This window comes from Engystomops pustulosus, chromosome 5 (genome assembly GCF_040894005.1).
Source record: "Engystomops pustulosus chromosome 5, aEngPut4.maternal, whole genome shotgun sequence".
Taxonomy (NCBI): Eukaryota; Metazoa; Chordata; class Amphibia; order Anura; family Leptodactylidae; genus Engystomops; species Engystomops pustulosus.
The window spans coordinates 3,705,317-3,730,888 of record NC_092415.1 but is presented as its reverse complement, the minus strand read 5'-3'; the positions used below and the strand labels follow the sequence as shown (position 1 = coordinate 3,730,888).

Below are 25,572 nucleotides of genomic sequence, written 5' to 3'. Positions count from 1 at the left end.
GTTGTCTGCTGGGAGTTGTAGTCCAGAGCACATGATGTGATACCCTGTACACTACATCCCCAGCAGTGTGGAGTCTGTACCCATCTTCTTGGTGATGCCCTCGATCATGTCCGCCACCAGGTGATGCCCGCTGGCGATCAGCGCCTTCTCCCGGGCCAGCAGCTCCAGGTTCCCGCTGATGGCGCCCTCCATCTTCTCCTGGTTGTCCTGCAGCTGCTCCTGCTGACTGAGGAGGGCGCTCTGACTGCTCAGGACCTTGTGCAGGGACTCTGACGTCAGCTCCTTCAGCTCCTCCTGCCCGTCCTATGGAGAGAGGCAAAGTAACGACACTCGGCCACCGGGGGGCGCCGCCAGGACCACGTCACCCACCAGCCCCAGGACTGATCACAGCTGAGGGTCTGTCACAGTTACCCTCCCCGGCCACTGGGGGGTGCCGCCAGGACCACGTCACCCACCAGCCCCAGGACTGATCACAGCTGAGGGTCTGTCACAGTTACCCTCCCCGGCCACTGGGGGGCACCGCCAGGACCACGTCACCCACCAGCCCCAGGACTGATCACAGCTGAGGGTCTGTCACAGTTACCTTCCCCGGCCACTGGGGGGCGCTGCCAGGACCACCAGCCCCAGGACTGATCACAGCTGAGGGTCTGTCACAGTTACCCTTCCCGGTCAGTAGGGGGCAGCGGTCACCTCCCATCATGCCCCTCACCCGCAGCATCTTCATGGCCTCCAGCTGGTTCATGGCGGTGGACACCAGGGTGTTGACCGTGAGCTCGGTGCGGCGGCGGAAGTGCAGCTGTCGTGTGGCGTAGCAGACGGACCGCGCCCGGTTACTGACGATGTGGTAGGCGTTCCAGGTATCGGGGTCCATGGGGGACGTGCACTCCGCCAGCGTCTGCCCAGAGAGAGGGACAGAGTCAGAATACCCATCCTGAGCCTCCTGGTGCATGTGTACAGGTGGGGCTCACCATGTCCTCCGTGCAGGGGTACGTCCTGCGCCCCTCCACCTCCGCCTGGCAGTTGAACAGTGAGACCCCCAGTTTTGCAATCTCCTCCTCGGACATATCGGTGCAGGACGCCCGGAGCTGAGCGACCACCTGCAGAGAGATGACACCCTCCAGTCACCTCCAGAGCTGCAAGCAGTGTGAGCGCAGCCCCGGCAGTGACTGGAGGACACGTCTGGTACCTGGTAGTGACAGGAGTCCAGGGGGGAGAGGTCCAGGTGTTTCGCCTCCGCCAGAAACTTCTCATCAGTCGTCGTCATCTCAAAGGGGGCGCGGGGGAGGGTCCGGGGGTCCGGGGCTGCCGCCTTCTGAGACAACGAGACCCCAGAAGACTTACGGGTGAACCAGCCGAAAAATGCTCCGACCCTCAAAGGAAAAACGAGAAGGAGGAGCAACAAAACCCGACAACCGGGAGACATCCTGAGACCTGGAGGAAAGGAACCACAGGGTGTAATACACACACATCACCACAGGGGGGCAGTATATATAGTGTCAGGTGTAATACACACACATCACCACAGGGGGGCAGTATATATAGTGTCAGGTGTAATACACACACATCACCACAGGGGGGCAGTATATATAGTGTCAGGTGTAATACACACACATCACCACAGGGGGGCAGTATATATAGTGTCAGGTGTAATACACACACATCACCACAGGGGGCAGTATATATAGTGTCAGGTGTAATACACACACATCACCACAGGGGGGCAGTATATATAGTGTCAGGTGTAATACACACATCACCACAGGGGGGCAGTATATAGTGTCAGGTGTAATACACACACATCACCACAGGGGGCAGTATATATAGTGTCAGGTGTAATACACACACATCACCACAGGGGGGCAGTATATATAGTGTCAGGTGTAATACACACACATCACCACAGGGGGGCAGTATATATAGTGTCAGGTGTAATACACACACATCACCACAGGGGGGCAGTATATATAGTGTCAGGTGTAATACACACATCACCACAGGGGGCAGTATATATAGTGTCAGGTGTAATACATACACATCACCACAGGGGGGCAGTATATAGTGTCAGGTGTAATACACACACATCACCACAGGGGCAGTATATAGTGTCAGGTGTAATACACACACATCACCACAGGGGGGCAGTATATATAGTGTCAGGTGTAATACACACACATCACCACAGGGGGGCAGTATATATAGTGTCAGGTGTAATACACACACATCACCACAGGGGGGCAGTATATATAGTGTCAGGTGTAATACACACACATCACCACAGGGGGCAGTATATATAGTGTCAGGTGTAATACACACACATCACCACAGGGGGCAGTATATAGTGTCAGGTGTAATACACACACATCACCACAGGGGGGCAGCATATATAGTGTCAGGTGTAATACACACACATCACCACAGGGGGCAGTATATATAGTGTCAGGTGTAATACACATCACCACAGGGGGCAGTATATAGTGTCAGGTGTAATACATACACATCACCACAGGGGGCAGTATATAGTGTCAGGTGTAATACATACACATCACCACAGGGGGGCAGTATATAGTGTCAGGTGTAATACATACACATCACCACAGGGGGGCAGTATATAGTGTCAGGTGTAATACACACACATCACCACAGGGGGCAGTATATATAGTGTCAGGTGTAATACACACACATCACCACAGGGGGCAGTATATATAGTGTCAGGTGTAATACACACACATCACCACAGGGGGCAGTATATATAGTGTCAGGTGTAATACACACACATCACCACAGGGGGCAGTATATATAGTGTCAGGTGTAATACACACACATCACCACAGGGGGCAGTATATATAGTGTCAGGTGTAATACACACACATCACCACAGGGGGCAGTATATATAGTGTCAGGTGTAATACACACACATCACCACAGGGGGGGCAGTATATAGTGTCAGGTGTAATACACACATCACCACAGGGGGCAGTATATATAGTGTCAGGTGTAATACACACATCACCACAGGGGGCAGTATATATAGTGTCAGGTGTAATACACACACACATCACCACAGGGGGGCAGTATATATAGTGTCAGGTGTAATACACACACATCACCACAGGGGGGCAGTATATATAGTGTCAGGTGTAATACACACACATCACCACAGGGGGCAGTATATATAGTGTCAGGTGTAATACACACACATCACCACAGGGGCAGTATATATAGTGTCAGGTGTAATACACACACATCACCACAGGGGGGGCAGTATATAGTGTCAGGTGTAATACACACATCACCACAGGGGGGCAGTATATAGTGTCAGGTGTAATACACACATCACCACAGGGGGCAGTATATATAGTGTCAGGTGTAATACACACACACATCACCACAGGGGGGCAGTATATATAGTGTCAGGTGTAATACACACACATCACCACAGGGGGGCAGTATATATAGTGTCAGGTGTAATACACACACATCACCACCGGGGGCAGTATATATAGTGTCAGGTGTAATACACACACATCACCACCGGGGGCAGTATATATAGTGTCAGGTGTAATACACCACCACAGGGGGGCAGTATATATAGTGTCAGGTGTAAAACACACATCACCACAGGGGGGCAGTATATATAGTGTCAGGTGTAATACATATCACCACAGGGGGGCAGTATATAGTGTCAGGTGTAATACACTCATCACCACAGGGGGGCAGTATATATTGTCAGGTGTAATACACATCACCACAGGGGGCAGTATATAGTGTCAGGTGTAATACACTCATCACCACAGGGGGGCAGTATATATAGTGTCAGGTGTAATACACACACATCACCACAGGGGGGCAGTATATATAGTGTCAGGTGTAATACACACACATCACCACAGGGGGGCAGTATATAGTGTCAGGTGTAATACACACACATCACCACAGGGGGGCAGTATATAGTGTCAGGTGTAATACACACTCATCACCACAGGGGGGCAGTATATATAGTGTCAGGTGTAATACACTCTTCACCACAGGGGGGCAGTATATATAATGTCAGGTGTAATACACACACATCACCACAGGGGGGCAGTATATATAGTGTCAGGTGTAATACACACACATCACCACAGGGGGGCAGTATATATAGTGTCAGGTGTAATACACACACATCACCACAGGGGGGCAGTATATAGTGTCAGGTGTAATACACACACATCACCACAGGGGGGCAGTATATAGTGTCAGGTGTAATACATACACATCACCACAGGGGGGCAGTATATATAGTGTCAGGTGTAATACACACACATCACCACAGGGGGCAGTATATAGTGTCAGGTGTAATACACACACACACACACACATCACCACAGGGGGGCAGTATATAGTGTCAGGTGTAATACACACACATCACCACAGGGGGGCAGTATATATAGTGTCAGGTGTAATACACACACATCACCACAGGGGGGCAGTATATAGTGTCAGGTGTAATACACACACACACATCACCACAGGGGGGCAGTATATAGTGTCAGGTGTAATACACACACATCACCACAGGGGGGCAGTATATATAGTGTCAGGTGTAATACACATCACCACAGGGGGGCAGTATATATAGTGTCAGGTGTAATACACATCACCACAGGGGGGCAGTATATATAGTGTCAGGTGTAATACACACATCACCACAGGGGGGCAGTATATATAGTGTCAGGTGTAATACACACACATCACCACAGGGGGGCAGTATATATAGTGTCAGGTGTAATACACACACATCACCACAGGGGGGCAGTATATATAGTGTCAGGTGTAATACACACACATCACCACAGGGGGGCAGTATATATAGTGTCAGGTGTAATACACATCACCACAGGGGGGCAGTATATATAGTGTCAGGTGTAATACACACACATCACCACAGGGGGGCAGTATATATAGTGTCAGGTGTAATACACATCACCACAGGGGGGCAGTATATAGTGTCAGGTGTAATACACACACATCACCACAGGGGGGCAGTATATAGTGTCAGGTGTAATACATACACATCACCACAGGGGGGCAGTATATATAGTGTCAGGTGTAATACACACACATCACCACAGGGGGGCAGTATATAGTGTCAGGTGTAATACACACACATTACCACAGGGGGCAGTATATATAGTGTCAGGTGTAATACACACATCACCACAGGGGGGCAGTATATATAGTGTCAGGTGTAATACACACACATCACCACAGGGGGGCAGTATATATAGTGTCAGGTGTAATACACACACATCACCACAGGGGCAGTATATAGTGTCAGGTGTAATACACACACATCACCACAGGGGGGCAGTATATAGTGTCAGGTGTAATACATACACATCACCACAGGGGGGCAGCATATATAGTGTCAGGTGTAATACACACACATCACCACAGGGGGCAGTATATATAGTGTCAGGTGTAATACACATCACCACAGGGGGCAGTATATAGTGTCAGGTGTAATACATACACATCACCACAGGGGGCAGTATATAGTGTCAGGTGTAATACATACACATCACCACAGGGGGGCAGTATATAGTGTCAGGTGTAATACACACACATCACCACAGGGGGCAGTATATAGTGTCAGGTGTAATACACACACATCACCACAGGGGGGCAGTATATATAGTGTCAGGTGTAATACACACACATCACCACAGGGGGGGCAGTATATAGTGTCAGGTGTAATACACACACATCACCACAGGGGGGCAGTATATATAGTGTCAGGTGTAATACACACACATCACCACAGGGGGGCAGTATATATAGTGTCAGGTGTAATACACACACATCACCACAGGGGGGCAGTATATATAGTGTCAGGTGTAATACACACACATCACCACAGGGGGCAGTATATATAGTGTCAGGTGTAATACATATCACCACAGGGGGCAGTATATAGTGTCAGGTGTAATACACACACATCACCACAGGGGGGCAGTATATAGTGTCAGGTGTAATACACACACACATCACCACAGGGGGGCAGTATATATAGTGTCAGGTGTAATACACACACATCACCACAGGGGGCAGTACATATAGTGTCAGGTGTAATACACACACATCACCACAGGGGGGCAGTATAGTGTCAGGTGTAATACACACACATCACCACAGGGGGCAGTATATAGTGTCAGGTGTAATACACACACATCACCACAGGGGGCAGTATATAGTGTCAGGTGTAATACACACACATCACCACAGGGGGCAGTATATAGTGTCAGGTGTAATACACACACACCACCACAGGGGGGCAGTATATATAGTGTCAGGTGTAATACACACACATCACCACAGGGGGGCAGTATTGTAGTGTCAGGTGTAATACACACACATCACCACAGGGGGGCAGTATATAGTGTCAGGTGTAATACACACACATCACCACAGGGGGGCAGTATATATAGTGTCAGGTGTAATACACACACATCACCACAGGGGGCAGTATATATAGTGTCAGGTGTAATACACACACATCACCACAGGGGGCAGTATATATAGTGTCAGGTGTAATACACACACATCACCACAGGGGGGCAGTATATATAGTGTCAGGTGTAATACACACACATCACCACAGGGGGGCAGTATATATAGTGTCAGGTGTAATACACATCACCACAGGGGGGCAGTATATAGTGTCAGGTGTAATACACACACATCACCACAGGGGGGCAGTATATATAGTGTCAGGTGTAATACACACACATCACCACAGGGGGGCAGTATATATAGTGTCAGGTGTAATACATATCACCACAGGGGGCAGTATATATAGTGTCAGGTGTAATACACACACATCACCACAGGGGGGCAGTATATATAGTGTCAGGTGTAATACACACATCACCACAGGGGGGCAGTATATATAGTGTCAGGTGTAATACACACACATCACCACCGGGGGCAGTATATATAGTGTCAGGTGTAATACACACACATCACCACCGGGGGCAGTATATATAGTGTCAGGTGTAATACACACACATCACCACAGGGGGGCAGTATATAGTGTCAGGTGTAATACACACACATCACCACAGGGGGGCAGTATATATAGTGTCAGGTGTAATACACACACATCACCACAGGGGGGCAGTATATAGTGTCAGGTGTAATACACCACCACAGGGGGGCAGTATATATAGTGTCAGGTGTAATACACACATCACCACAGGGGGGGCAGTATATATAGTGTCAGGTGTAATACATATCACCACAGGGGGGCAGTATATATAGTGTCAGGTGTAATACACTCATCACCACAGGGGGGCAGTATATATTGTCAGGTGTAATACACATCACCACAGGGGGCAGTATATAGTGTCAGGTGTAATACACTCATCACCACAGGGGGGCAGTATATATAGTGTCAGGTGTAATACACACATCACCACAGGGGGGGCAGTATATATAGTGTCAGGTGTAATACATATCACCACAGGGGCAGTATATAGTGTCAGGTGTAATACACTCATCACCACAGGGGGGCAGTATATATAATGTCAGGTGTAATACACACACATCACCACAGGGGGCAGTATATATAGTGTCAGGTGTAATACACACACATCACCACAGGGGGGGCAGTATATATAGTGTCAGGTGTAATACACACACATCACCACAGGGGGGCAGTATATAGTGTCAGGTGTAATACACACACATCACCACAGGGGAGCAGTATATATAGTGTCAGGTGTAATACACACACATCACCACAGGGGGCAGTATATATAGTGTCAGGTGTAATACACACACATCACCACAGGGGGGCAGTATATAGTGTCAGGTGTAATACACACACATCACCACAGGGGGGCAGTATATATAGTGTCAGGTGTAATACACACACACCACCACAGGGGGGCAGTATATATAGTGTCAGGTGTAATACACACACATCACCACAGGGGGGCAGTATATATAGTGTCAGGTGTAATACATACACATCACCACAGGGGCAGTATATATAGTGTCAGGTGTAATACACACACATCACCACAGGGGGGCAGTATATATAGTGTCAGGTGTAATACACACACATCACCACAGGGGGGCAGTATATAGTGTCAGGTGTAATACACACACATCACCACAGGGGGGCAGTATATAGTGTCAGGTGTAATACATACACATCACCACAGGGGGGCAGTATATATAGTGTCAGGTGTAATACACACACATCACCACAGGGGGGCAGTATATAGTGTCAGGTGTAATACACACACACACACACATCACCACAGGGGGGCAGTATATAGTGTCAGGTGTAATACACACACATCACCACAGGGGGGCAGTATATATAGTGTCAGGTGTAATACACACATCACCACAGGGGGGCAGTATATAGTGTCAGGTGTAATACACACACACACATCACCACAGGGGGCAGTATATAGTGTCAGGTGTAATACACACACATCACCACAGGGGGGCAGTATATATAGTGTCAGGTGTAATACACATCACCACAGGGGGGCAGTATATATAGTGTCAGGTGTAATACACATCACCACAGGGGGGCAGTATATATAGTGTCAGGTGTAATACACACACATCACCACAGGGGGGCAGTATATATAGTGTCAGGTGTAATACACATCACCACAGGGGGGCAGTATATATAGTGTCAGGTGTAATACACACACATCACCACAGGGGGGCAGTATATATAGTGTCAGGTGTAATACACACACATCACCACAGGGGGCAGTATATATAGTGTCAGGTGTAATACACACACATCACCACAGGGGGGCAGTATATATAGTGTCAGGTGTAATACACACACATCACCACAGGGGGCAGTATATATAGTGTCAGGTGTAATACACACACATCACCACAGGGGGGCAGTATATAGTGTCAGGTGTAATACACACACATCACCACAGGGGGGCAGTATATAGTGTCAGGTGTAATACACACACATCACCACAGGGGGGCAGTATATAGTGTCAGGTGTAATACACACACATCACCACAGGGGGGCAGTATATATAGTGTCAGGTGTAATACACACACATCACCACAGGGAGGCAGTATATATAGTGTCAGGTGTAATACACACACATCACCACAGGGGGGCAGTATATAGTGTCAGGTGTAATACACACACATCACCACAGGGAGGCAGTATATAGTGTCAGGCTCCAGGTTTCTGATGTTCTCACCTTCCGTCTCCTTTCTTGCTGTGCTTTTTCCCCGCGCAGACATTTCATATATAAGGTCGCCTGAGTGACGTCACGTGCCACCGCCCAATCACCGCTGCTCTGCAGTGCTGGCTCCGCCTTCCACGTGAGATCTTAGCTCCGCCCCCTGAGCTCGGTGCAGGTTGATGATGGCGGCGGCCGGTTCAGGTTCCGGTTCTGATCCCGGTACCGGTGCGAGTTCGGATCTCAGGGTCGGATGTATCGGGGCCGGGAAGATGGCGCGCGGAGTCCTGGGAGGCCTCATCATCAGCGGTACCGGCGCTGCGGCTTTTCCCTTGTGTTCACACTGTGCGTCTTGTCCGCGGTGACGATGCCTGTTATTTGTCTTGTAGGGAAGGTCCCGGTGCAGAACATCACAGTGAGCGCCCCCAGTGACAGTAACCTGCAGCAGTTCAGGGTGAGGCGCCCCCGGCGGCTGTGTGCGGTACTGCAGTGTCATGACATTGTTCACACTGTGCGTCTTCTCCCCAGGCCCAGGGCTGCAGCACCACACACAGTAACATCAGCGTTGTGCAGCAGTGTGACCTGCTCTTCCTGGCCACCAAGCCGCCGCTCATCCCTCAGGTCCTGGTGGAGATCTCGTCTGCCATCACCGCGCGTCATGTGATCGTATCGATGGCGGCCGGCGTGTCGCTGCGGACCCTGGAGAAGGTAGAGATGCTCCGCTCACAGCCAGAGCTGCGCCCAGGATGTGCTGTAGCTGCAGCTCTGGATGTGACTAGAGAATGTTGTGTCCTCAGCTGGTGCCCCGGGGGTCCGCATTCTCCGGATGGCACCGAACCTGCCGTGTGTGGTGCAGGCGGGGGCGGTGGTCTTCTCTCGGGGGTCCTGTGCCGGGCAGGAGGAGGCCGAGATGCTGCAGGATCTGCTCTCAGGGTGCGGAACGTGCGAGGAAATGCCCGAGGCCTTCATAGACGTCCACACCGGGCTCAGCGGGAGCGGCGTCGCCTACGTATGTACCGGAGCACAAGGGTGTATACTGTGCCCCTACTGACCGGGTGTATACTGCGCCCCCCCCCCCCCTACTGACCGGGTGTATACTGCGCCCCCCCCCCTACTGACCGGGTGTATACTGCGCCCCCCCCCCCCTACTGACCGGGTGTATACTGCGCCCCCCCCCCTACTGACCGGGTGTATACTGCGCCCCCCCCCTACTGACCGGGTGTATACTGCGCCCCCCCCCCCCTACTGACCGGATGTATACTGCGCCCTCTACTGACCGGGTGTATACTGCGCCCCCCCCCCCTACTGACCGGGTGTATACTGCGCCCCCCCCCCCCTACTGACCGGGTGTATACTGCGCCCCCCCCTACTGACCGCATGTATACTGCGCCCCCTACTGACCGGGTGTATACTGCGCCCCCCCCCTACTGACCGGGTGTATACTGCGCCCCCCCCCCCCTACTGACCGGGTGTATACTGCGCCCTCTACTGACCGGGTGTATACTGCGCCCCCCCCCCTACTGACCGGGTGTATACTGCGCCCTCTACTGACCGGGTGTATACTGCGCCCCCCCCCCCCTACTGACCGGGTGTATACTGCGCCCTCTACTGACGGGTGTATACTGCGCCCCCCCCCCCCCCTACTGACCGGGTGTATACTGCGCCCTCTACTGACCGGGTGTATACTGCGCCCCCCCCCCCCTACTGACCGGATGATGTATACTGCGCCCCCTACTGACCGGGTGTATACTGCGCCCCCCCCCCCCCCTACTGACCGGGTGTATACTGCGCCCCCCCCCCTACTGACCGGATGTATACTGCGCCCTCTACTGACCGGGTGTATACTGCGACCCCCCCCTACTGACCGGGTGTATACTGCGCCCCCCCCCCTACTGACCGGGTGTATACTGCGCCCTCTACTGACCGGGTGTATACTGGACCCCCCCCTACTGACCGGGTGTATACTGCGACCCCCCTCTACTGACCGGGTGTATACTGCGCCCCCCCCCTACTGACCGGGTGTATACTGCGCCCCCCCCCTACTGACCGGGTGTATACTGCGCCCCCCTACTGTCCGGGTGTATACTGCCCTCCCCTTACTGTCCGGGTGTATACTGCCCTCCCCTTACTGTCCGGGTGTATACTGCGCCCCCCTTACTGTCCGGGTATATACTGCGCCCCCCTACTGTCCGGGTGTATACTGCCCTCCCCTTACTGTCCGGGTGTATACTGCCCTCCCCTTACTGTCCGGGTATATACTGCCCTCCCCTTACTGTCCGGGTGAATACTGCCCTCCCCTTACTGTCCGGGTGTATACTGCGCCCCCTTACTGTCCGGGTATATACTGCCCTCCCCTTACTGTCCGGGTATATACTGCCCTCCTCTTACTGTCCGGGTATATACTGCCCTCCCCTTACTGTCCGGGTATATACTGCCCTCCCCTTACTGTCCGGGTGTATACTGCCCTCCCCTTACTGTCTGGGTGTATACTGCCCTCCCCCTACTGTCCGGGTGTATACTGCCCTCCCCCTACTGTCCGGGTGTGTACTGCCCTCCCCCCTACTGTCCGGGTATATACTGCCCTCCCCCCTATGTCCGGGTATATACTGCCCTCCCCTTACTGTCCGGGTGTATACTGCCCTCCCCTTACTGTCCGGGTGTATACTGCCCTCCCCTTACTGTCCGGGTGTATACTGCGCCTCCCTTACTGTCCGGGTATATACTGCCCTCCTCTTACTGTCCGGGTATATACTGCCCTCCCCTTACTGTCCGGGTATATACTGCCCTCCCCTTACTGTCCGGGTGTATACTGCCCTCCCCTTACTGTCCGGGTGTATACTGCCCTCCCCCTACTGTCCGGGTGTGTACTGCCCTCCCCCCTACTGTCCGGGTATATACTGCCCTCCCCCCTACTGTCCGGGTATATACTGCCCTCCCCTTACTGTCCGGGTATATACTGCCCTCCCCTTACTGTCCGGGTATATTCTGCCCTCCCCTTACTGTCCGGGTGTATACTGCCCTCCCCCTACTGTCCGGGTATATACTGCCCTCCCCTTACTGTCCGGGTGTGTACTGCCCCCCCCCCTACTGTCCGGGTGTATACTGCCCCCCACTACTGTCCGGGTATATACTGCCCTCCCCTTACTGTCCGGCTATATACTGCCCTCCCCTTACTGTCCGGGTGTATACTGCCCTCCCCCTACTGTCCGGGTGTATACTGCCCTCCCCCTACTGTCCGGGTGTATACTGCCCTCCCCCTACTGTCCGGGTGTATACTGCCCTCCCCCTACTGTCCGGGTGTGTACTGCCCTCCCACCTACTGTCCGGGTATATACTGCCCTCCCCCCTACTGTCCGGGTGTATACTGCGCCCCCCTTACTGTCCGGGTATATACTGCCCTCCCCTTACTGTCTGGGTGTATACTGCCCTCCCCTTACTGTCCGGGTATATACTGCCCTCCCCTTACTGTCCGGGTGTATACTGCCCTCCCCTTACTGTCCGGGTGTATACTGCCCTCCCCTTACTGTCCGGGTGTATACTGCCCTCCCTTACTGTCCGGGTGTATACTGCGCCCCCCTTACTGTCCGGGTGTATACTGCGCCCCCCTTACTGTCCGGGTGTATACTGCGCCCCCCTTACTGTCCGGGTGTATACTGCGCCCCCCTTACTGTCCGGGTGTATACTGCCCTCCCCTTACTGTCCGGGTGTATACTGCGCCCCCCTTACTGTTCGGGTGTATACTGCCCTCCCCCTACTGTCCGGGTGTATACTGCCCTCCCCCTACTGTCCGGGTGTATACTGCCCTCCCCCTACTGTCCGGGTGTGTACTGCCCTCCCACCTACTGTCCGGGTATATACTGCCCTCCCCCCTACTGTCCGGGTGTATACTGCGCCCCCCTTACTGTCCGGGTATATACTGCCCTCCCCTTACTGTCTGGGTGTATACTGCCCTCCCCTTACTGTCCGGGTATATACTGCCCTCCCCTTACTGTCCGGGTGTATACTGCCCTCCCCTTACTGTCCGGGTGTATACTGCCCTCCCCTTACTGTCCGGGTGTATACTGCGCCCCCCTTACTGTCCGGGTGTATACTGCGCCCCCCTTACTGTCCGGGTGTATACTGCGCCCCCCTTACTGTCCGGGTGTATACTGCGCCCCCCTTACTGTCCGGGTGTATACTGCCCTCCCCTTACTGTCCGGGTGTATACTGCCCTCCCCTTACTGTCCGGGTGTATACTGCGCCCCCCTTACTGTCCGGGTGTATACTGCCCTCCCCTTACTGTCCGGGTGTATACTGCCCTCCCCCCTACTGTCCGGGTGTATACTGCGCCCCCCTTACTGTCCGGGTATATACTGCACCCCCCCTACTGTCCGGGTGTATACTGCACCCCCCCTTACTGTCCGGGCGTATACTCTTCCTCCAGTGACGGCGCCCCCTGTCCTCTCTCGCCAGGTTTACCTGTTTGCGGAGGCCCTGGTGGATGGGGCGGTGAAGATGGGGATGCCCAGTGCCGTGTCCAGCCGCATTGCTGCCCAGACCCTGCTGGTGAGTCCAGGGTCTCCCCTCGTGTGACCCCGGGCCCTCTGACCTCTGGCCCCGGTCTGTGTCATAGGTCATTGTGATGTTTCTTCTTGTAGGGAGCAGCGAAGATGATGCTGGAGACGGGCGAGCACCCAGCAAAGCTGCGCTCCGATGTCTGCACCCCCGGCGGGACCACCATACACGCCCTGCACGAGCTGGAGAAGGGAGGCCTCAGAGCCGCCGTCATGAACGCCGTGGAAGCCGCCACCAAGAGGGCGCGAGAGATGGACAAGAGCTAGAGGCGGCCGCCATGACAGTCAGGGACATTCCCGGGGGCGGCAGGGTGTAGCGGGGTGTTACCCGGGGGCGGCTGGGTGTAGCGGGGTGTTACCCGGGGGCGGCTGGGTGTAGCGGGGTGTTACCCGGGGGCGGCTGGGTGTAGCGGGGTGTTACCCGGGGGCGGCTGGGTGTAGCGGGGTGTTACCCGGGGGCGGCTGGGTGTAGCGGGGTGTTACCCGGGGATCTCATCACTGCAATCAGCCATTCAGTGAATGGAAATATTCAGCTGCAGCTTTGTTACTGTGGATCAGCACAGACATTCCTGAATATTCCCTGTCGCCTTGCGGATAACGTTTGTTCCAATTGTGACCAAATAAAGAGAAGCAGAACCAGTAACGCTGACGTGTTATGTGATGACCCCCAACTGCAGAGGTGACATAGTTGAGCCCCGCCCCCCAGCTCTGCACACGGGTAACATAGGTGAGCCCTGCCCCCCACTTCTACACAGGGGTAACATAGGTGAGCCCTGCCCCCCACCTCTACACAGGGGTGACATCCAGGGACCCCGGACACATGGGGATGTGACATTAGTGCACTGGTCACAGCGTCTATACTGGAATCTGTTTCTGCAGGTAGGCAAGTACAGGGTTAATGTCGCAATCTCCTTGTACTGCGCTCCGCTCATGGCGCAGCTGTGGACTCTCCCTGACCGAGCCACCAGATATTTTCTCAGCTGCTCCCAACGCTGTTTATGAGGTTTGTTCTCAGATCGGGAGTCCCCAGGAACTAAACATTATTAACAAGGAGGCAGCACTATCTGTACCTACATCATTTACAGGGGGAGACAGGGAGGCAGCACTATCTGTATCTACATCATTTACAGGGGAAGACAGGGAGGCAGCACTATCTGTACCTACATCATTTACAGGGAGGCAACACTATCTGTACCTACATCATTTACAGGGGAAGACAAGGAGGCAGCACTATCTGTACCTACATCATTTACAGGGGAAGACAGGGAGGCAGCACTATCTGTACCTACATCATTTACAGGGGAAGACAAGGAGGCACTATCTGTACCTACATCATTTACAGGGGAAGACAGGGAGGCAACACTATCTGTACCTACATCATTTACAGGGGAAGACAGGGAGGCAGCACTATCTGTACCTAAATCATTTACAGGGAGAGACAGGGAGGCAACACTATCTGTACCTACATCATTTACAGGGGAAGACAGGGAGGCAGCACTATCTGTACCTAAATCATTTACAGGGAGGCAACACTATCTGTACCTACATCATTTACAGGGGAAGACAAGGAGGCACTATCTGTACCTACATCATTTACAGGGGAAGACAGGGAGGCAACACTATCTGTACCTACATCATTTACAGGGGAAGACAGGGAGGCAGCACTATCTGTACCTAAATCATTTACAGGGAGAGACAGGGAGGCAACACTATCTGTACCTACATCATTTACAGGGGAAGACAAGGAGGCAGCACTATCTGTACCTACATCATTTACAGGGGAAGATAGGGAGGCAGTACTATCTGTACCTACATCATTTACAGGGGGAGACAGGGAGGCAGCACTATCTGTATCTACATCATTTACAGGGGAAGACAGGGAGGCAGCACTATCTGTACCTACATCATTTACAGGGGAAGACAGGGAGGCAGCACTATCTGTACCTAAATCATTTACAGGGAGGCAACACTATCTGTACCTACATCATTTACAGGGGAAGACAAGGAGGCAGCACTATCTGTACCTACATCATTTACAGCGGAAGACAGGGAGGCAACACTATCTGTACCTACATCATTTACAGGGGGAGACAGGGAGGCAGCACTATCTGTACCTACATCATTTACAGGGGAAGACAGGGAAGCAGCACTATCTGTACCTACATCATTTACAGGGGAAGATAGGGAGGCAGTACTATCTGTACCTACATCATTTACAGGGGGAGACAGGGAGGCAGCACTATCTGTATCTACATCATTTACAGGGGAAGACAGGGAGGCAGCACTATCTGTACCTACATCATTTACAGGGGAAGACAAGGAGGCAGCACTATCTGTACCTACATCATTTACAGGGGAAGATAGGGAGGCAGTACTATCTGTACCTACATCATTTACAGGGGGAGACAGGGAGGCAGCACTATCTGTATCTACATCATTTACAGGGGAAGACAGGGAGGCAGCACTATCTGTACCTACATCATTTACAGGGGAAGACAGGGAGGCAGCACTATCTGTACCTAAATCATTTACAGGGAGGCAACACTATCTGTACCTACATCATTTACAGGGGAAGACAAGGAGGCAGCACTATCTGTACCTACATCATTTACAGGGGAAGACAGGGAGGCAACACTATCTGTACCTACATCATTTACAGGGGGAGACAGGGAGGCAACACTCTCTGTACCTACATCATTTACAGGGGAAGACAGGGAAGCAGCACTATCTGTACCTAAATCATTTACATGGTGGGACAGGGAGGCAGCACTATCTGTACCTACATCATTTACATGGTGGGACAGGGAGGCAGCACTATCTGTACCTACACCATTTACATGGTGGGACAGGGAGGCAGCACTATCTGTACCTACATCATTTACATGGTGGGACAGGGAGGCAGCACTATCTGTACCTACATCATTTACTGGGGAACACGGGGAGGCAGCACTATCTGTACCTACATCATTTACTGGGGAACACGGGGAGGCAGCACTATCTGTACCTACATCATTTACAGGGGAAGACATGGAGGCAGCACTATCTGTACCTACATCATTTACATGGTGAGACAGGGAGACAGCACTATCTGTACCTACATCATTTACTGGGGAAGACAGGGAGGCAGCACTATCTGTACCTACATCATTTACTGGGGAAGACCGGAGGCAGCACTATCTGTACCTACATCATTTACAGGAAGATACAGGGCGGCAGCACTATCTGTACCTACATCATTTACAGGAAGATACAGGGAGGCAGCACTATCTGTACCTACATCATTTACAGGAAGATACAGGGAGGCAGCACTATCTGTATCTACATCATTTACAGGAAGATACAGGGAGGCAGCACTATCTGTACCTACATCATTTACAGGGGAAGACAGGGAGGAAGCACTATCTGTACCTACATCATTTACAGGGGGAGACAGGGAGGAAGCACTATCTGTACCTACATCATTTACAGGGGAAGACAGGGAGGAAGCACTATCTGTACCTACATCATTTACAGGGGAAGACAGGGAGGCAGCACTATCTGTACCTACATCATTTACAGAGGAAGCCGGATGCTCCCCCCCTTCCCCAGGGCACTGCCCCCCTCGCCCATAGCCTGATGCTGCCCTCCCCCCCATAGCCTGATGCTGCCCCCCATGTGTCACTGATGGGATTGTATTTGGCAGGTGATGAGCGGCGCCGGGTTTTCTCCACCGCTTAGAATTATCCCCATAAAGTCCAATCTCCATCTCCTCGGAGCAGAGAATCTTATTCCTCATAGTCCGGGTCCTTCATGTGAGGAGAAGCTTCAGGGCAGAGGGCACATTACTGGGGGGTGAGCAGAGGGAACATTACTGGGGGGGGTGAGCAGAGGGCACATTACTGGGGGGGGGGGCAGAGGGCACATTACTGGGGGGGAGCAGAGGGCACATTACTGGGGGGAGCAGAGGGCACATTACTGGGGGGGGCAGAGGGAACATTACTGGGGGGTGAGCAGAGGGCACATTACTGGGGGGGTGAGCAGAGGGCACATTACTGGGGGGGTGAGCAGAGGGCACATTACTGGGGGGTGAGCAGAGGGCACATTACTGGGGGGTGAGCAGAGGGCACATTACTGGGGGGTGAGCAGAGGGCACATTACTGGGGGGTGAGCAGAGGGCACATTACTGGGGGGTGAGCAGAGGGCACATTACTGGGGGGTGAGCAGAGGGCACATTACTGGGGGGTGAGCAGAGGGCACATTACTGGGGGGTGAGCAGAGGGCACATTACTGGGGGGGGGCAGAGGGCACATTACTGGGGGGAGCAGAGGGCACATTACTGGGGGGGAGCAGAGGGCACATTACTGGGGGGGGGCAGAGGGCACAATACTGGGGGGGGGAGCAGAGGGCACATTACTGGGGGGGAGCAGAGGGCACATTACTGGGGGGGAGCAGAGGGCACATTACTGGGGGGGGGCAGAGGGCACATTACTGGGGGGGAGCAGAGGGCACATTACTGGGGGGGGAGCAGAGGGCACATTACTGGGGGGGAGCAGAGGGCACATTACTGGGGGGGGGCAGAGGGCACATTACTGGGGGGGGGGCACATTAATGACCAAAATAAAGAACTGCAATGAAACAAAGAGTGAAACATTGAAAGGGGTGTGAATTTTCTCCGCAGTATCTGTGTGCAGTATAAATCTTTAGAAATATCAGCATAAAACTAATTATTTATTACAGAACTTTATTATTCAGAAATGTGTAAAGTGCATCAAGGGACATAAAAAACAAAACAACAAACGACATGGAGAACGTTGTGGGGTTCAGGACCCGGAGTGTGGGGGTCTATGCTCCAGGGATCTGCAGAGGATAATACTGTGGGGCCGGGGGATCGGGTTATATATCTGACACTGGAGCTCCATGAGCTGACATACAGAGGGTAACATTAGGGGGGTCAGAAGTGACATGTGGGGGTCTATGGTGGGAGCCACGTTGTCTGTGGTCTCCACCTGATCAGTGTCATTACATGTGTATATCTGGATCTCACATAAACCAGAGGGGTCTCTCAATAACCCCCCCACTAATACACAGACAAAGGGGAAATGTGATTGGTCCACATCTAATACCCAATCCAAAGGGCAGCTGTAAGTAATATAAGTAATATTACCCCTCCAGTGTGACATTATACATAGAAGCAGGAGATTTTACCCCAAAGACTGAGCTCCTCCCCCTACTACTCACAGACTGATGGACAGATCTCCCCTCTGGGGGTAAGGATACAGGAGTTTGATTTATCCTGTGGTCGGGTGCGGAGGCTCAGGTACCCCTAGTAGAGGGCTCTCCTCACAGAGCTGCCATATTACCCCCAACCACTAAGGTGTTGCCTCATAGATGAGAAATACTACTAACCAGGCTGATAGGACATATCACCACAGACATGAGCTACTGCCCCATGGGCACAAGATTTTTGCCCCACAGATGTGACATATTGGGGCTCATTTACTAAGGGTCCGAATGCCGCACTTTCATCAGGTTTCCAGAATATTTCCATTTTGCGCTGAATTGCCCCAGGTTTTTGGCGCACGCGATGGGATTGTGGCGCATCGGTGTTGGCTTGCACGGAACAGAGATTGGGGGGCGTGGCTGTCGGACAACACGACGGATTCGCGGAATTTAAAAAACAAATTGTGTCGCAAGAATAGCACTCACATGCACCGGGAAGAAGCAGCTGAACTCCAGTGGACCTCGGCGCAGCAGCGACACCTGCAGGAACTTGGGTGCTCGATCTTAGTAAATCGCGACAGATCCGAATCCTCGTCGGACAACGCACCATAGGATCGCGCTGGGACCTGGTAAGTAAATGTGCCCCATTGGGGCTCATTTACTAAGGGTCAGCGGAGTGCATTTTCATCGGGTTTCCCTACGATTTCCGCGTTTGCGCCGCAGTGCCCCGGGATTTTGGCACACGCGATTGGATTTTGCCGCATCGGCTTGCACGTGTCAGAGATCGGGGGTGTGGCCTTCGGAAAACCCGACGGATTCAGACATTGTGTGGGATTTAACATTTAGAATTGTGTCGCATGACACAGACTTACAAGCACTGGGAAGAAGAAGGTGAACTCCGGCAGACCTCAGCGCAGAAGTGACGGATGCACGAACTCGGGCGCACGATCTTAATGAATCGCGGCAGACCTGAATCCTTTTTGGACAACGCGACAGGACCAGGTAAGTAAATTTGCCCCATTATCTCACAGACTGATTTCCTGAGCCGCTATATGACAGGGTGTGTACATCTAGATCCATACTCTGACACCTATAGATATGGTTCATGCCCTGCCCATCCTATTCCATCACGCAGGAGGCACCGCACTTGTCGCCTTTGGTTTGTGATTGCATTTGCTGGAGATGTTTCGCCTTGGAGATTAGGGAACGTAACTGTGCAATTTCTCCAGGGGCCACAGTCTGCGGCTCCTGGGCCACAAACCATTGCAGAGCAGTCTCCAGCCCCTGGGCGGCCTCGGCTGCTGTAGGGTATGGCTCATGCTCTATGTCATCCTCATCACTACTGCCTCCATGGTCACAGGAGTCCTGCATGGTCGCGATGGAGTCATCAAGGTGAAGCCACTCCGCAATGTCCTCAGGGGCCAATTGTTTATAAAGCAGAGACGCCAGGTTGGTCAAGTCTGAGAAGACTTTGCTGGAGTCGTCACCAACCGTGTCCACCATGGCGCTGCTCTCGAAGGCAGCTTTGAGGCCATAGAGCCAACACTTCTCAATACTCCCTGCCTGTATCATGCCCCAGGCCTGGCCGGACAGGTAGATCATGTCCCTCAACAGGAAGGACCTGACGAAATCTGAAGGAGCCCCCTCAGCGGAGGCCAACAGCCTCAGGAGCTCCCGCTTGTAGAGTTGTTTGAAGGAGGAGACGACGCCTTGATCCATGGATGGGATCTTACTTCTGGTGTTCTTTGAAATGAACAAGACCCGTATGCTGCCATCGGGGGTCTGCAGCCCCTTCTCAGGGGGGCTTCGTGCACTCTGGTTTACAAGGAGTACCGCTTTCTGCTGAAGACAGCATCTTCTCAAGTATCGCTTTACCATGGGCACAAAGTCCTCAAAAAACCACTGTCGGAGCAGATCAGGGGTCACCCGCGCCTTCTTACAGTATCTGTAGGTTGCCGGCAGCTTGTCTTGAGGTTGGTGCCGGAGACTTGCCGGATCCTGCAGCTTTCCGACCACCAATGGTTTCAGCTTGTGGTTTCCGGTTAGGTTGGCTGCTAGGAGAATGGTGACTCTGTCCTTCACTTTGTGGTGGCCCTGGGGCGTCTTAGACGTGATGATGTCATGGGTTTGGTCTGGAAGGAGCTTCCAATACAATCCGGTAATGTTGGCGTTGTAGATCTGTTCGTCTCCGTAGCCACCATCATTCACCGGTGTTTTGGGTTGTTCTTCTGGAAAGACCAGAACCGGGTCAATGTCTGTCGTCCTGATCTCTGTCTCGCCATAGATGCGCTGACTGGAGATACCGTGTCTTTTCTGCCAGCGCCAGAACCAGCCATGGCTGGCCTTGAAGGTGCAGTCCTCTCCGTAGATCTGCTTGGAGAAGGTCTCGGCCTGGGCCTGGATGATCGGCCCGGACAGAGGGACGCCTTGTTGTCTTAGTGTGATGAACCACGAGTACACGGCCCGGTCAATCTCTTCTTCGTTGGCAAGACGCATCTTCTTCCTCTGTGTCCCCACATCGCCTCCGAGCTGCTCCAGAAACCATCGGAGCTTCTGCTCGTCCTTCAGCCACCCCCGGAGAGTTCCTCCTGGCACCCCGAAATCTCTGGAGACGCTGGCCTGGCGTTCGCCGTTCTTAACCCTTTGTATGGCTTGTAACTTGTCTTTGATGGAGTAAGCCTTGCGCAGCGCCATCTTTACCATGGACTGTGGGCACTGTGCCGCGCCCGGCCTGGGCTCTAGGCAGGACATGACAGCAGGGCACCGGCTGCGGGCACAGACATGTACGTCACTGGAGGATGCCAGGCATGGTGCCAGGCGGCGCCCTCTTCAAGCTTGGGCCCAGCTGCAGCAGTGTGGCCACACAGCCCTGTCTCCCTTGTGTCTCTGCTCTCACCCCTCCTCCCCTCCAGAGCCCAAAAACTCTGCCCAGTCAGACACTCACACATGCTCCCACGCATGCGCTGTGCCAACAGCCAGCCGGGCACACTGCGCACGCGCCACGTATCCCAGCTGTCACCAAACGTCATATAAGTACGCATGCGCTACTTTCTCCTCGCCGCACGTCCTAACTGCGCAGACGCGATTTTCTGCTTACGTTACAGCCGCTACCATCTCATCAATGGAGCAGAACGGCGAAATCGGGTAAAATGAAGGACTCAGTGGCTGGTAGACGTTGGAGACAAATGTTATGAGAGCGTTTAATATTTGCAACGTGTAAATATATTAATGACAGTTGGTACAGGGTCTAATGTTCCGTTTTAGCGCCCCCTATCACGTAGGTGTTGGTAGAGTCCGGGCCGTGCGCTGGTGCCTGGGCCGGTCACGTGGTGCGCTCTTTCCCTCCCGCTCTCCTCTCGCACGGCGGCGGCTGTAGTGTGAGTACCGGGCCCGGCGCTGGGAACCTGACTGGACGGGGGCGGGGGGCTGCACCGGAGGCTCCGTGTATAAGATAACGGACATTATAATGGGGGGATGTGTGATGTGACAGGACGGGGGGGAGGGGGCTGCCTATAGGTTCTATATGTCTCTGCTATGAAGGGGAGGAGTATACGGCAGTATTATGTATAGATGAGGGATTGGGGCAATGTATAGGATATGGGGGACTAGATATAGGATAAATATATGTAGGGGACACAGTATACAGGAGGAAGAATATATACTTAGTGGGGGAGGGGCTGCCTATAGGTTCTATATGTCTCATATAAAGGGGTTGCGTATACGGCAGTATGATACGAAGGATTTTGGAGGGATTGGGGCAATGTATAGGATATGGGGGACTAGATATAAGATAAATGTTATGTAGGGGACACAGTATACAGGAGGAAGAATATATATATAATGGGGGAGGGGCTGGCTATAGGTTATATATGTCTCTGATATGAAGGGGAGGACTATATGGCAGCGATATATAAAGGATATGGGGTGGGATGTAGGGTATGGAGGGGTATATGTAGGATTTAGGAGGGATTGGGGTGCTAGATATATATATAGAGGGGGGGGGGGGCAGATAAAGGATTTCCTGTGCATGTATATATGCATGTCTGGTATAGGCTTCATATATCTATATAGGAGGAGGGTTATGTGGGGTTTGGGGAGTATTGGGAATGACATTACTCATATATAGGATATGGGAGGGGTATTGGGGCGTGTGTATAGGAAATGAGGTGGGGGAGGAGTTACATTTGGTGTAATGACCCCCATTTCCCCTCCTCCCATGTATGGCTTTGATATAGGCGTAATGGGACTGTATGTGTATATATATATAGATATCTCCCCACTGTATGTTATGTGAGTATTGGGGTGTATTATAGGATATGGGGGTGGGGTGCGTCGTTTGCTCTGTGATCTCCGCTGTGTATAATCCTGAGCACGTTCCTCTCTGAGCTGCACTCGTTCTGCTGACTTGCTCTCCCCTGGTCTTCCTTGATGTTCTGCTTCTATAAGATTACTGACTCCCAACTAGCAGAATAGTGAGTGCAGCTCTGGTGATCCAGGACTAGGGCTGATCAGTCCTTTCTAGACCACACCGAGGTCACTGCTGTGGATGGGGGGAGGGGCAGCTTATATTACCCAATGTATGGATGTGACTCCAGGGTAAGTGATTGGCTTTGGAGAGGGTCCGGTCATGGGAATGAAGCCTCCTGTATACACATGGGAGAGGAGGTGTATATTCCTGCTGTACTGATGGTTCACCTGGGAAAATATGGTTAATCGTCATCAATTGCGTAAAAATTTACAATGAAAACTTGCTGTTTCTGTAAACTCTTGTAAGACCTGAGACCCTTCCTCCTGAGTGTCTTGCATGAGCTGTCTGTCCTCTGGGGGGCGCTGTGCTGTGGTCTAACTTTGCTGCTTTCTCTTTCCTGCTGACTCGGCTGCTCAGTTCTCCTGCGGTACATAGTGAGTATGCTCCATGTAGACTCCATGTGCATGATCTCATCATCCATCACCCACCATACTGCTCCATCATTCCTCTGGTTCTGGGAGGGAGGTATGCAGCAGCAGTAGCGGGCACATAGCAGACTGGAGGAGGGTATACAGCAGCAGCGGGCACATGGCAGACTGGAGCGGGGTATGCAGCAGCAGTAGTGAGCACATAGCAGACTGGAGGGGGGTATGCAGCAGCAGTAGTGAGCACATAGCAGACTGGAGGGGGGTATGCAGCAGCAGTAGTGGGCACATAGCAGACTGGAGGGGGGTATGCAGCAGCAGTAGTGAGCACATAGCAGACTGGAGGGGGGTATGCAGCAGCAGTAGTGAGCACATAGCAGACTGGAGGGGGGTATGCAGCAGCAGTAGTGAGCACATAGCAGACTGGAGGGGGGTATGCAGCAGCAGTAGTGAGCACATAGCAGACTGGAGGGGGGTATGCAGCAGCAGCAGTAGTGAGCACATAGCAGACTGGAGGGGGGTATGCAGCAGCAGTAGTGGGCACATAGCAGACTGGAGGGGGGTATGCAGCAGCAGTAGTGAGCACATAGCAGACTGGAGGGGGGTATGCAGCAGCAGTAGTGAGCACATAGCAGACTGGAGGGGGGTATGCAGCAGCAGTAGTGAGCACATAGCAGACTGGAGGGAGGTATACAGCAGCAGCAGTAGCGGGCACATAGCAGACTGGAGGGGGGTATACAGCAGCAGTGGCGGGCACATAGCAGACTGGAGGAGGGTATACAGCAGCAGTGGCGGGCACATAGCAGACTAGAGGGGGGTATACAGCAGCAGTGGCGGGCACATAGCAGACTGGAGGGGGGTATACAGCAGCATAGGCGGGCACATAGCAGACTGGAGGGGGGTATACAGCAGCAGAGGCGGGCACATAACAGACTGGAGGGGGGTATACAGCAGCAGAGGCGGGCACATAGCAGACTGGAGGGGGGTATACAGCAGCATAGGCGGGCACATAGCAGACTGGAGGGGGGTATACAGCAGCATAGGCGGGCACATAGCAGACTGGAGGGGGGTATACAGCAGCATAGGCGGGCACATAGCAGACTGGAGGGGGGTATACAGCAGCATAGGCGGGCACATAGCAGACTGGAGGGGGGTATACAGCAGCAGAGGCGGGCACATAGCAGACTGGAGGGGGGTATACAGCAGCAGTGGCGGGCACATAGCAGACTGGAGGGGGGTATACAGCAGCAGTGGCGGGCACATAGCAGACTGGAGGGGGGTATACAGCAGCAGAGGCGGGCACATAGCAGACTAGAGGGGGTTATACAGCAGCAGAGGCGGGCACATAGATAGGAAAGCAATGATTGGATATGGAATATCTCTGAGCTGGGTGCATTTAGTGATTTTTGGGGGAGGGGGCTAAGGGCTATTCTTGGAAATCTTGCATTAACCCTTTCAGCAGAAGTGCAGGTGATCGCTCTGCATCTCTCTTACCTCTGCCTTCTCGTCATTCTCATTGCATGCTGCTATCTGAACCTCTACAGAGATGCAACACAACCATCAAGCGGAGCTACTGCCAGTCCTGGGCCTTTAGGTGCCCCCTGTATATGATATCTTCAGCCCCCCCTCAGGATGACCCGGCATTGTCCTCATCGCCAAAACTAATGGTGCAATGCAACATCTCATCCTCCAGCATCACATTGATT

The 25,572-nt window shown here is 52.9% G+C and overlaps 4 protein-coding genes across 14 annotated transcripts in view; 2 read left to right on the top strand and 2 right to left on the bottom strand.

Moving 5' to 3' along the window:
• LOC140132360 (protein brambleberry-like) overlaps positions 1-9,315 on the bottom strand; it is a 24,939-nt gene extending 15,624 nt beyond the window's left edge. Inside the window, exons 1-5 of one of the 4 annotated variants that reach the window (XM_072151030.1) lie at positions 9,240-9,315; positions 1,187-1,431; positions 969-1,097; positions 710-895; positions 81-303 (exon numbers count right to left, since the gene is read on the bottom strand). In XM_072151030.1, the coding sequence (XP_072007131.1) occupies positions 81-303; positions 710-895; positions 969-1,097; positions 1,187-1,431; positions 9,240-9,282 (826 nt within the window). In that variant the 5' untranslated portion in view covers positions 9,283-9,315. Of the gene's footprint in view, positions 1-80; positions 304-709; positions 896-968; positions 1,098-1,186; positions 1,432-1,657; positions 1,681-9,088; positions 9,105-9,182; positions 9,204-9,239 lie in introns of those variants that run through there. The other 3 variants (XM_072151028.1, XM_072151031.1, XM_072151032.1) reach the window with 3 other exon arrangements.
• A 46-nt stretch (positions 9,316-9,361) lies between these two features.
• On the top strand, positions 9,362-14,417 carry PYCR3 (pyrroline-5-carboxylate reductase 3). 2 transcript variants are annotated; one of them, XM_072151034.1, is made up of 6 exons: positions 9,362-9,530; positions 9,611-9,675; positions 9,750-9,942; positions 10,019-10,230; positions 13,674-13,766; positions 13,859-14,417. In XM_072151034.1, the coding sequence occupies exons 1-6, from the start codon at positions 9,404-9,406 to the stop codon at positions 14,039-14,041; spliced, it is 873 nt and encodes a 290-aa protein (XP_072007135.1). In that variant the 5' UTR covers positions 9,362-9,403; the 3' UTR covers positions 14,042-14,417. The 2 variants fall into 2 exon arrangements, with proteins under 2 accessions (XP_072007135.1, XP_072007134.1); XM_072151033.1 differs by having other exon boundaries at positions 9,750-10,230.
• A 4,091-nt stretch (positions 14,418-18,508) lies between these two features.
• TIGD5 (tigger transposable element derived 5) lies at positions 18,509-21,954 on the bottom strand. Its single transcript, XM_072151024.1, has one exon. It carries the CDS (start codon positions 21,722-21,724, stop codon positions 20,093-20,095), a length of 1,632 nt encoding a protein of 543 aa, XP_072007125.1. The 5' UTR covers positions 21,725-21,954; the 3' UTR covers positions 18,509-20,092.
• Positions 21,955-22,025: 71 nt separating this feature from the next.
• EEF1D (eukaryotic translation elongation factor 1 delta) overlaps positions 22,026-25,572 on the top strand; it is a 34,987-nt gene continuing 31,440 nt past the window's right edge. For 2 of the 7 annotated variants that reach the window (XM_072151018.1, XM_072151016.1), the window contains exons 1-2: positions 22,285-22,350; positions 23,859-23,875. Coding sequence is in view for 1 of the 7 variants with exons in the window: in XM_072151022.1 (XP_072007123.1) it covers positions 22,095-22,117 (23 nt within the window). In the remaining 6 variants the exon portion in view is untranslated. Of the gene's footprint in view, positions 22,118-22,214; positions 22,351-23,858; positions 23,876-25,572 lie in introns of those variants that run through there. The other 5 variants (XM_072151021.1, XM_072151017.1, XM_072151019.1 and 2 more) reach the window with 5 other exon arrangements.

What these genes read in the sequence shown, in the direction of transcription:
- PYCR3 (XM_072151033.1), top strand. Translation starts at nt 9,404, where the DNA reads ATGATGGCGGCGGCCGGTTCAGGTTCCGGTTCTGATCCCGGTACCGGT. An exon ending in GGGAGGCCTCATCATCAGCG is followed by an intron (nt 9,531 to 9,610) that starts GTACCGGCGCTG and finishes TTTGTCTTGTAG; the next exon opens with GGAAGGTCCCGGTGCAGAAC. An exon ending in TTGCTGCCCAGACCCTGCTG is followed by an intron (nt 13,767 to 13,858) that starts GTGAGTCCAGGG and finishes TTCTTCTTGTAG; the next exon opens with GGAGCAGCGAAGATGATGCT.
- TIGD5 (XM_072151024.1), bottom strand. Translation starts at nt 21,724, where the DNA reads ATGTCCTGCCTAGAGCCCAGGCCGGGCGCGGCACAGTGCCCACAGTCC.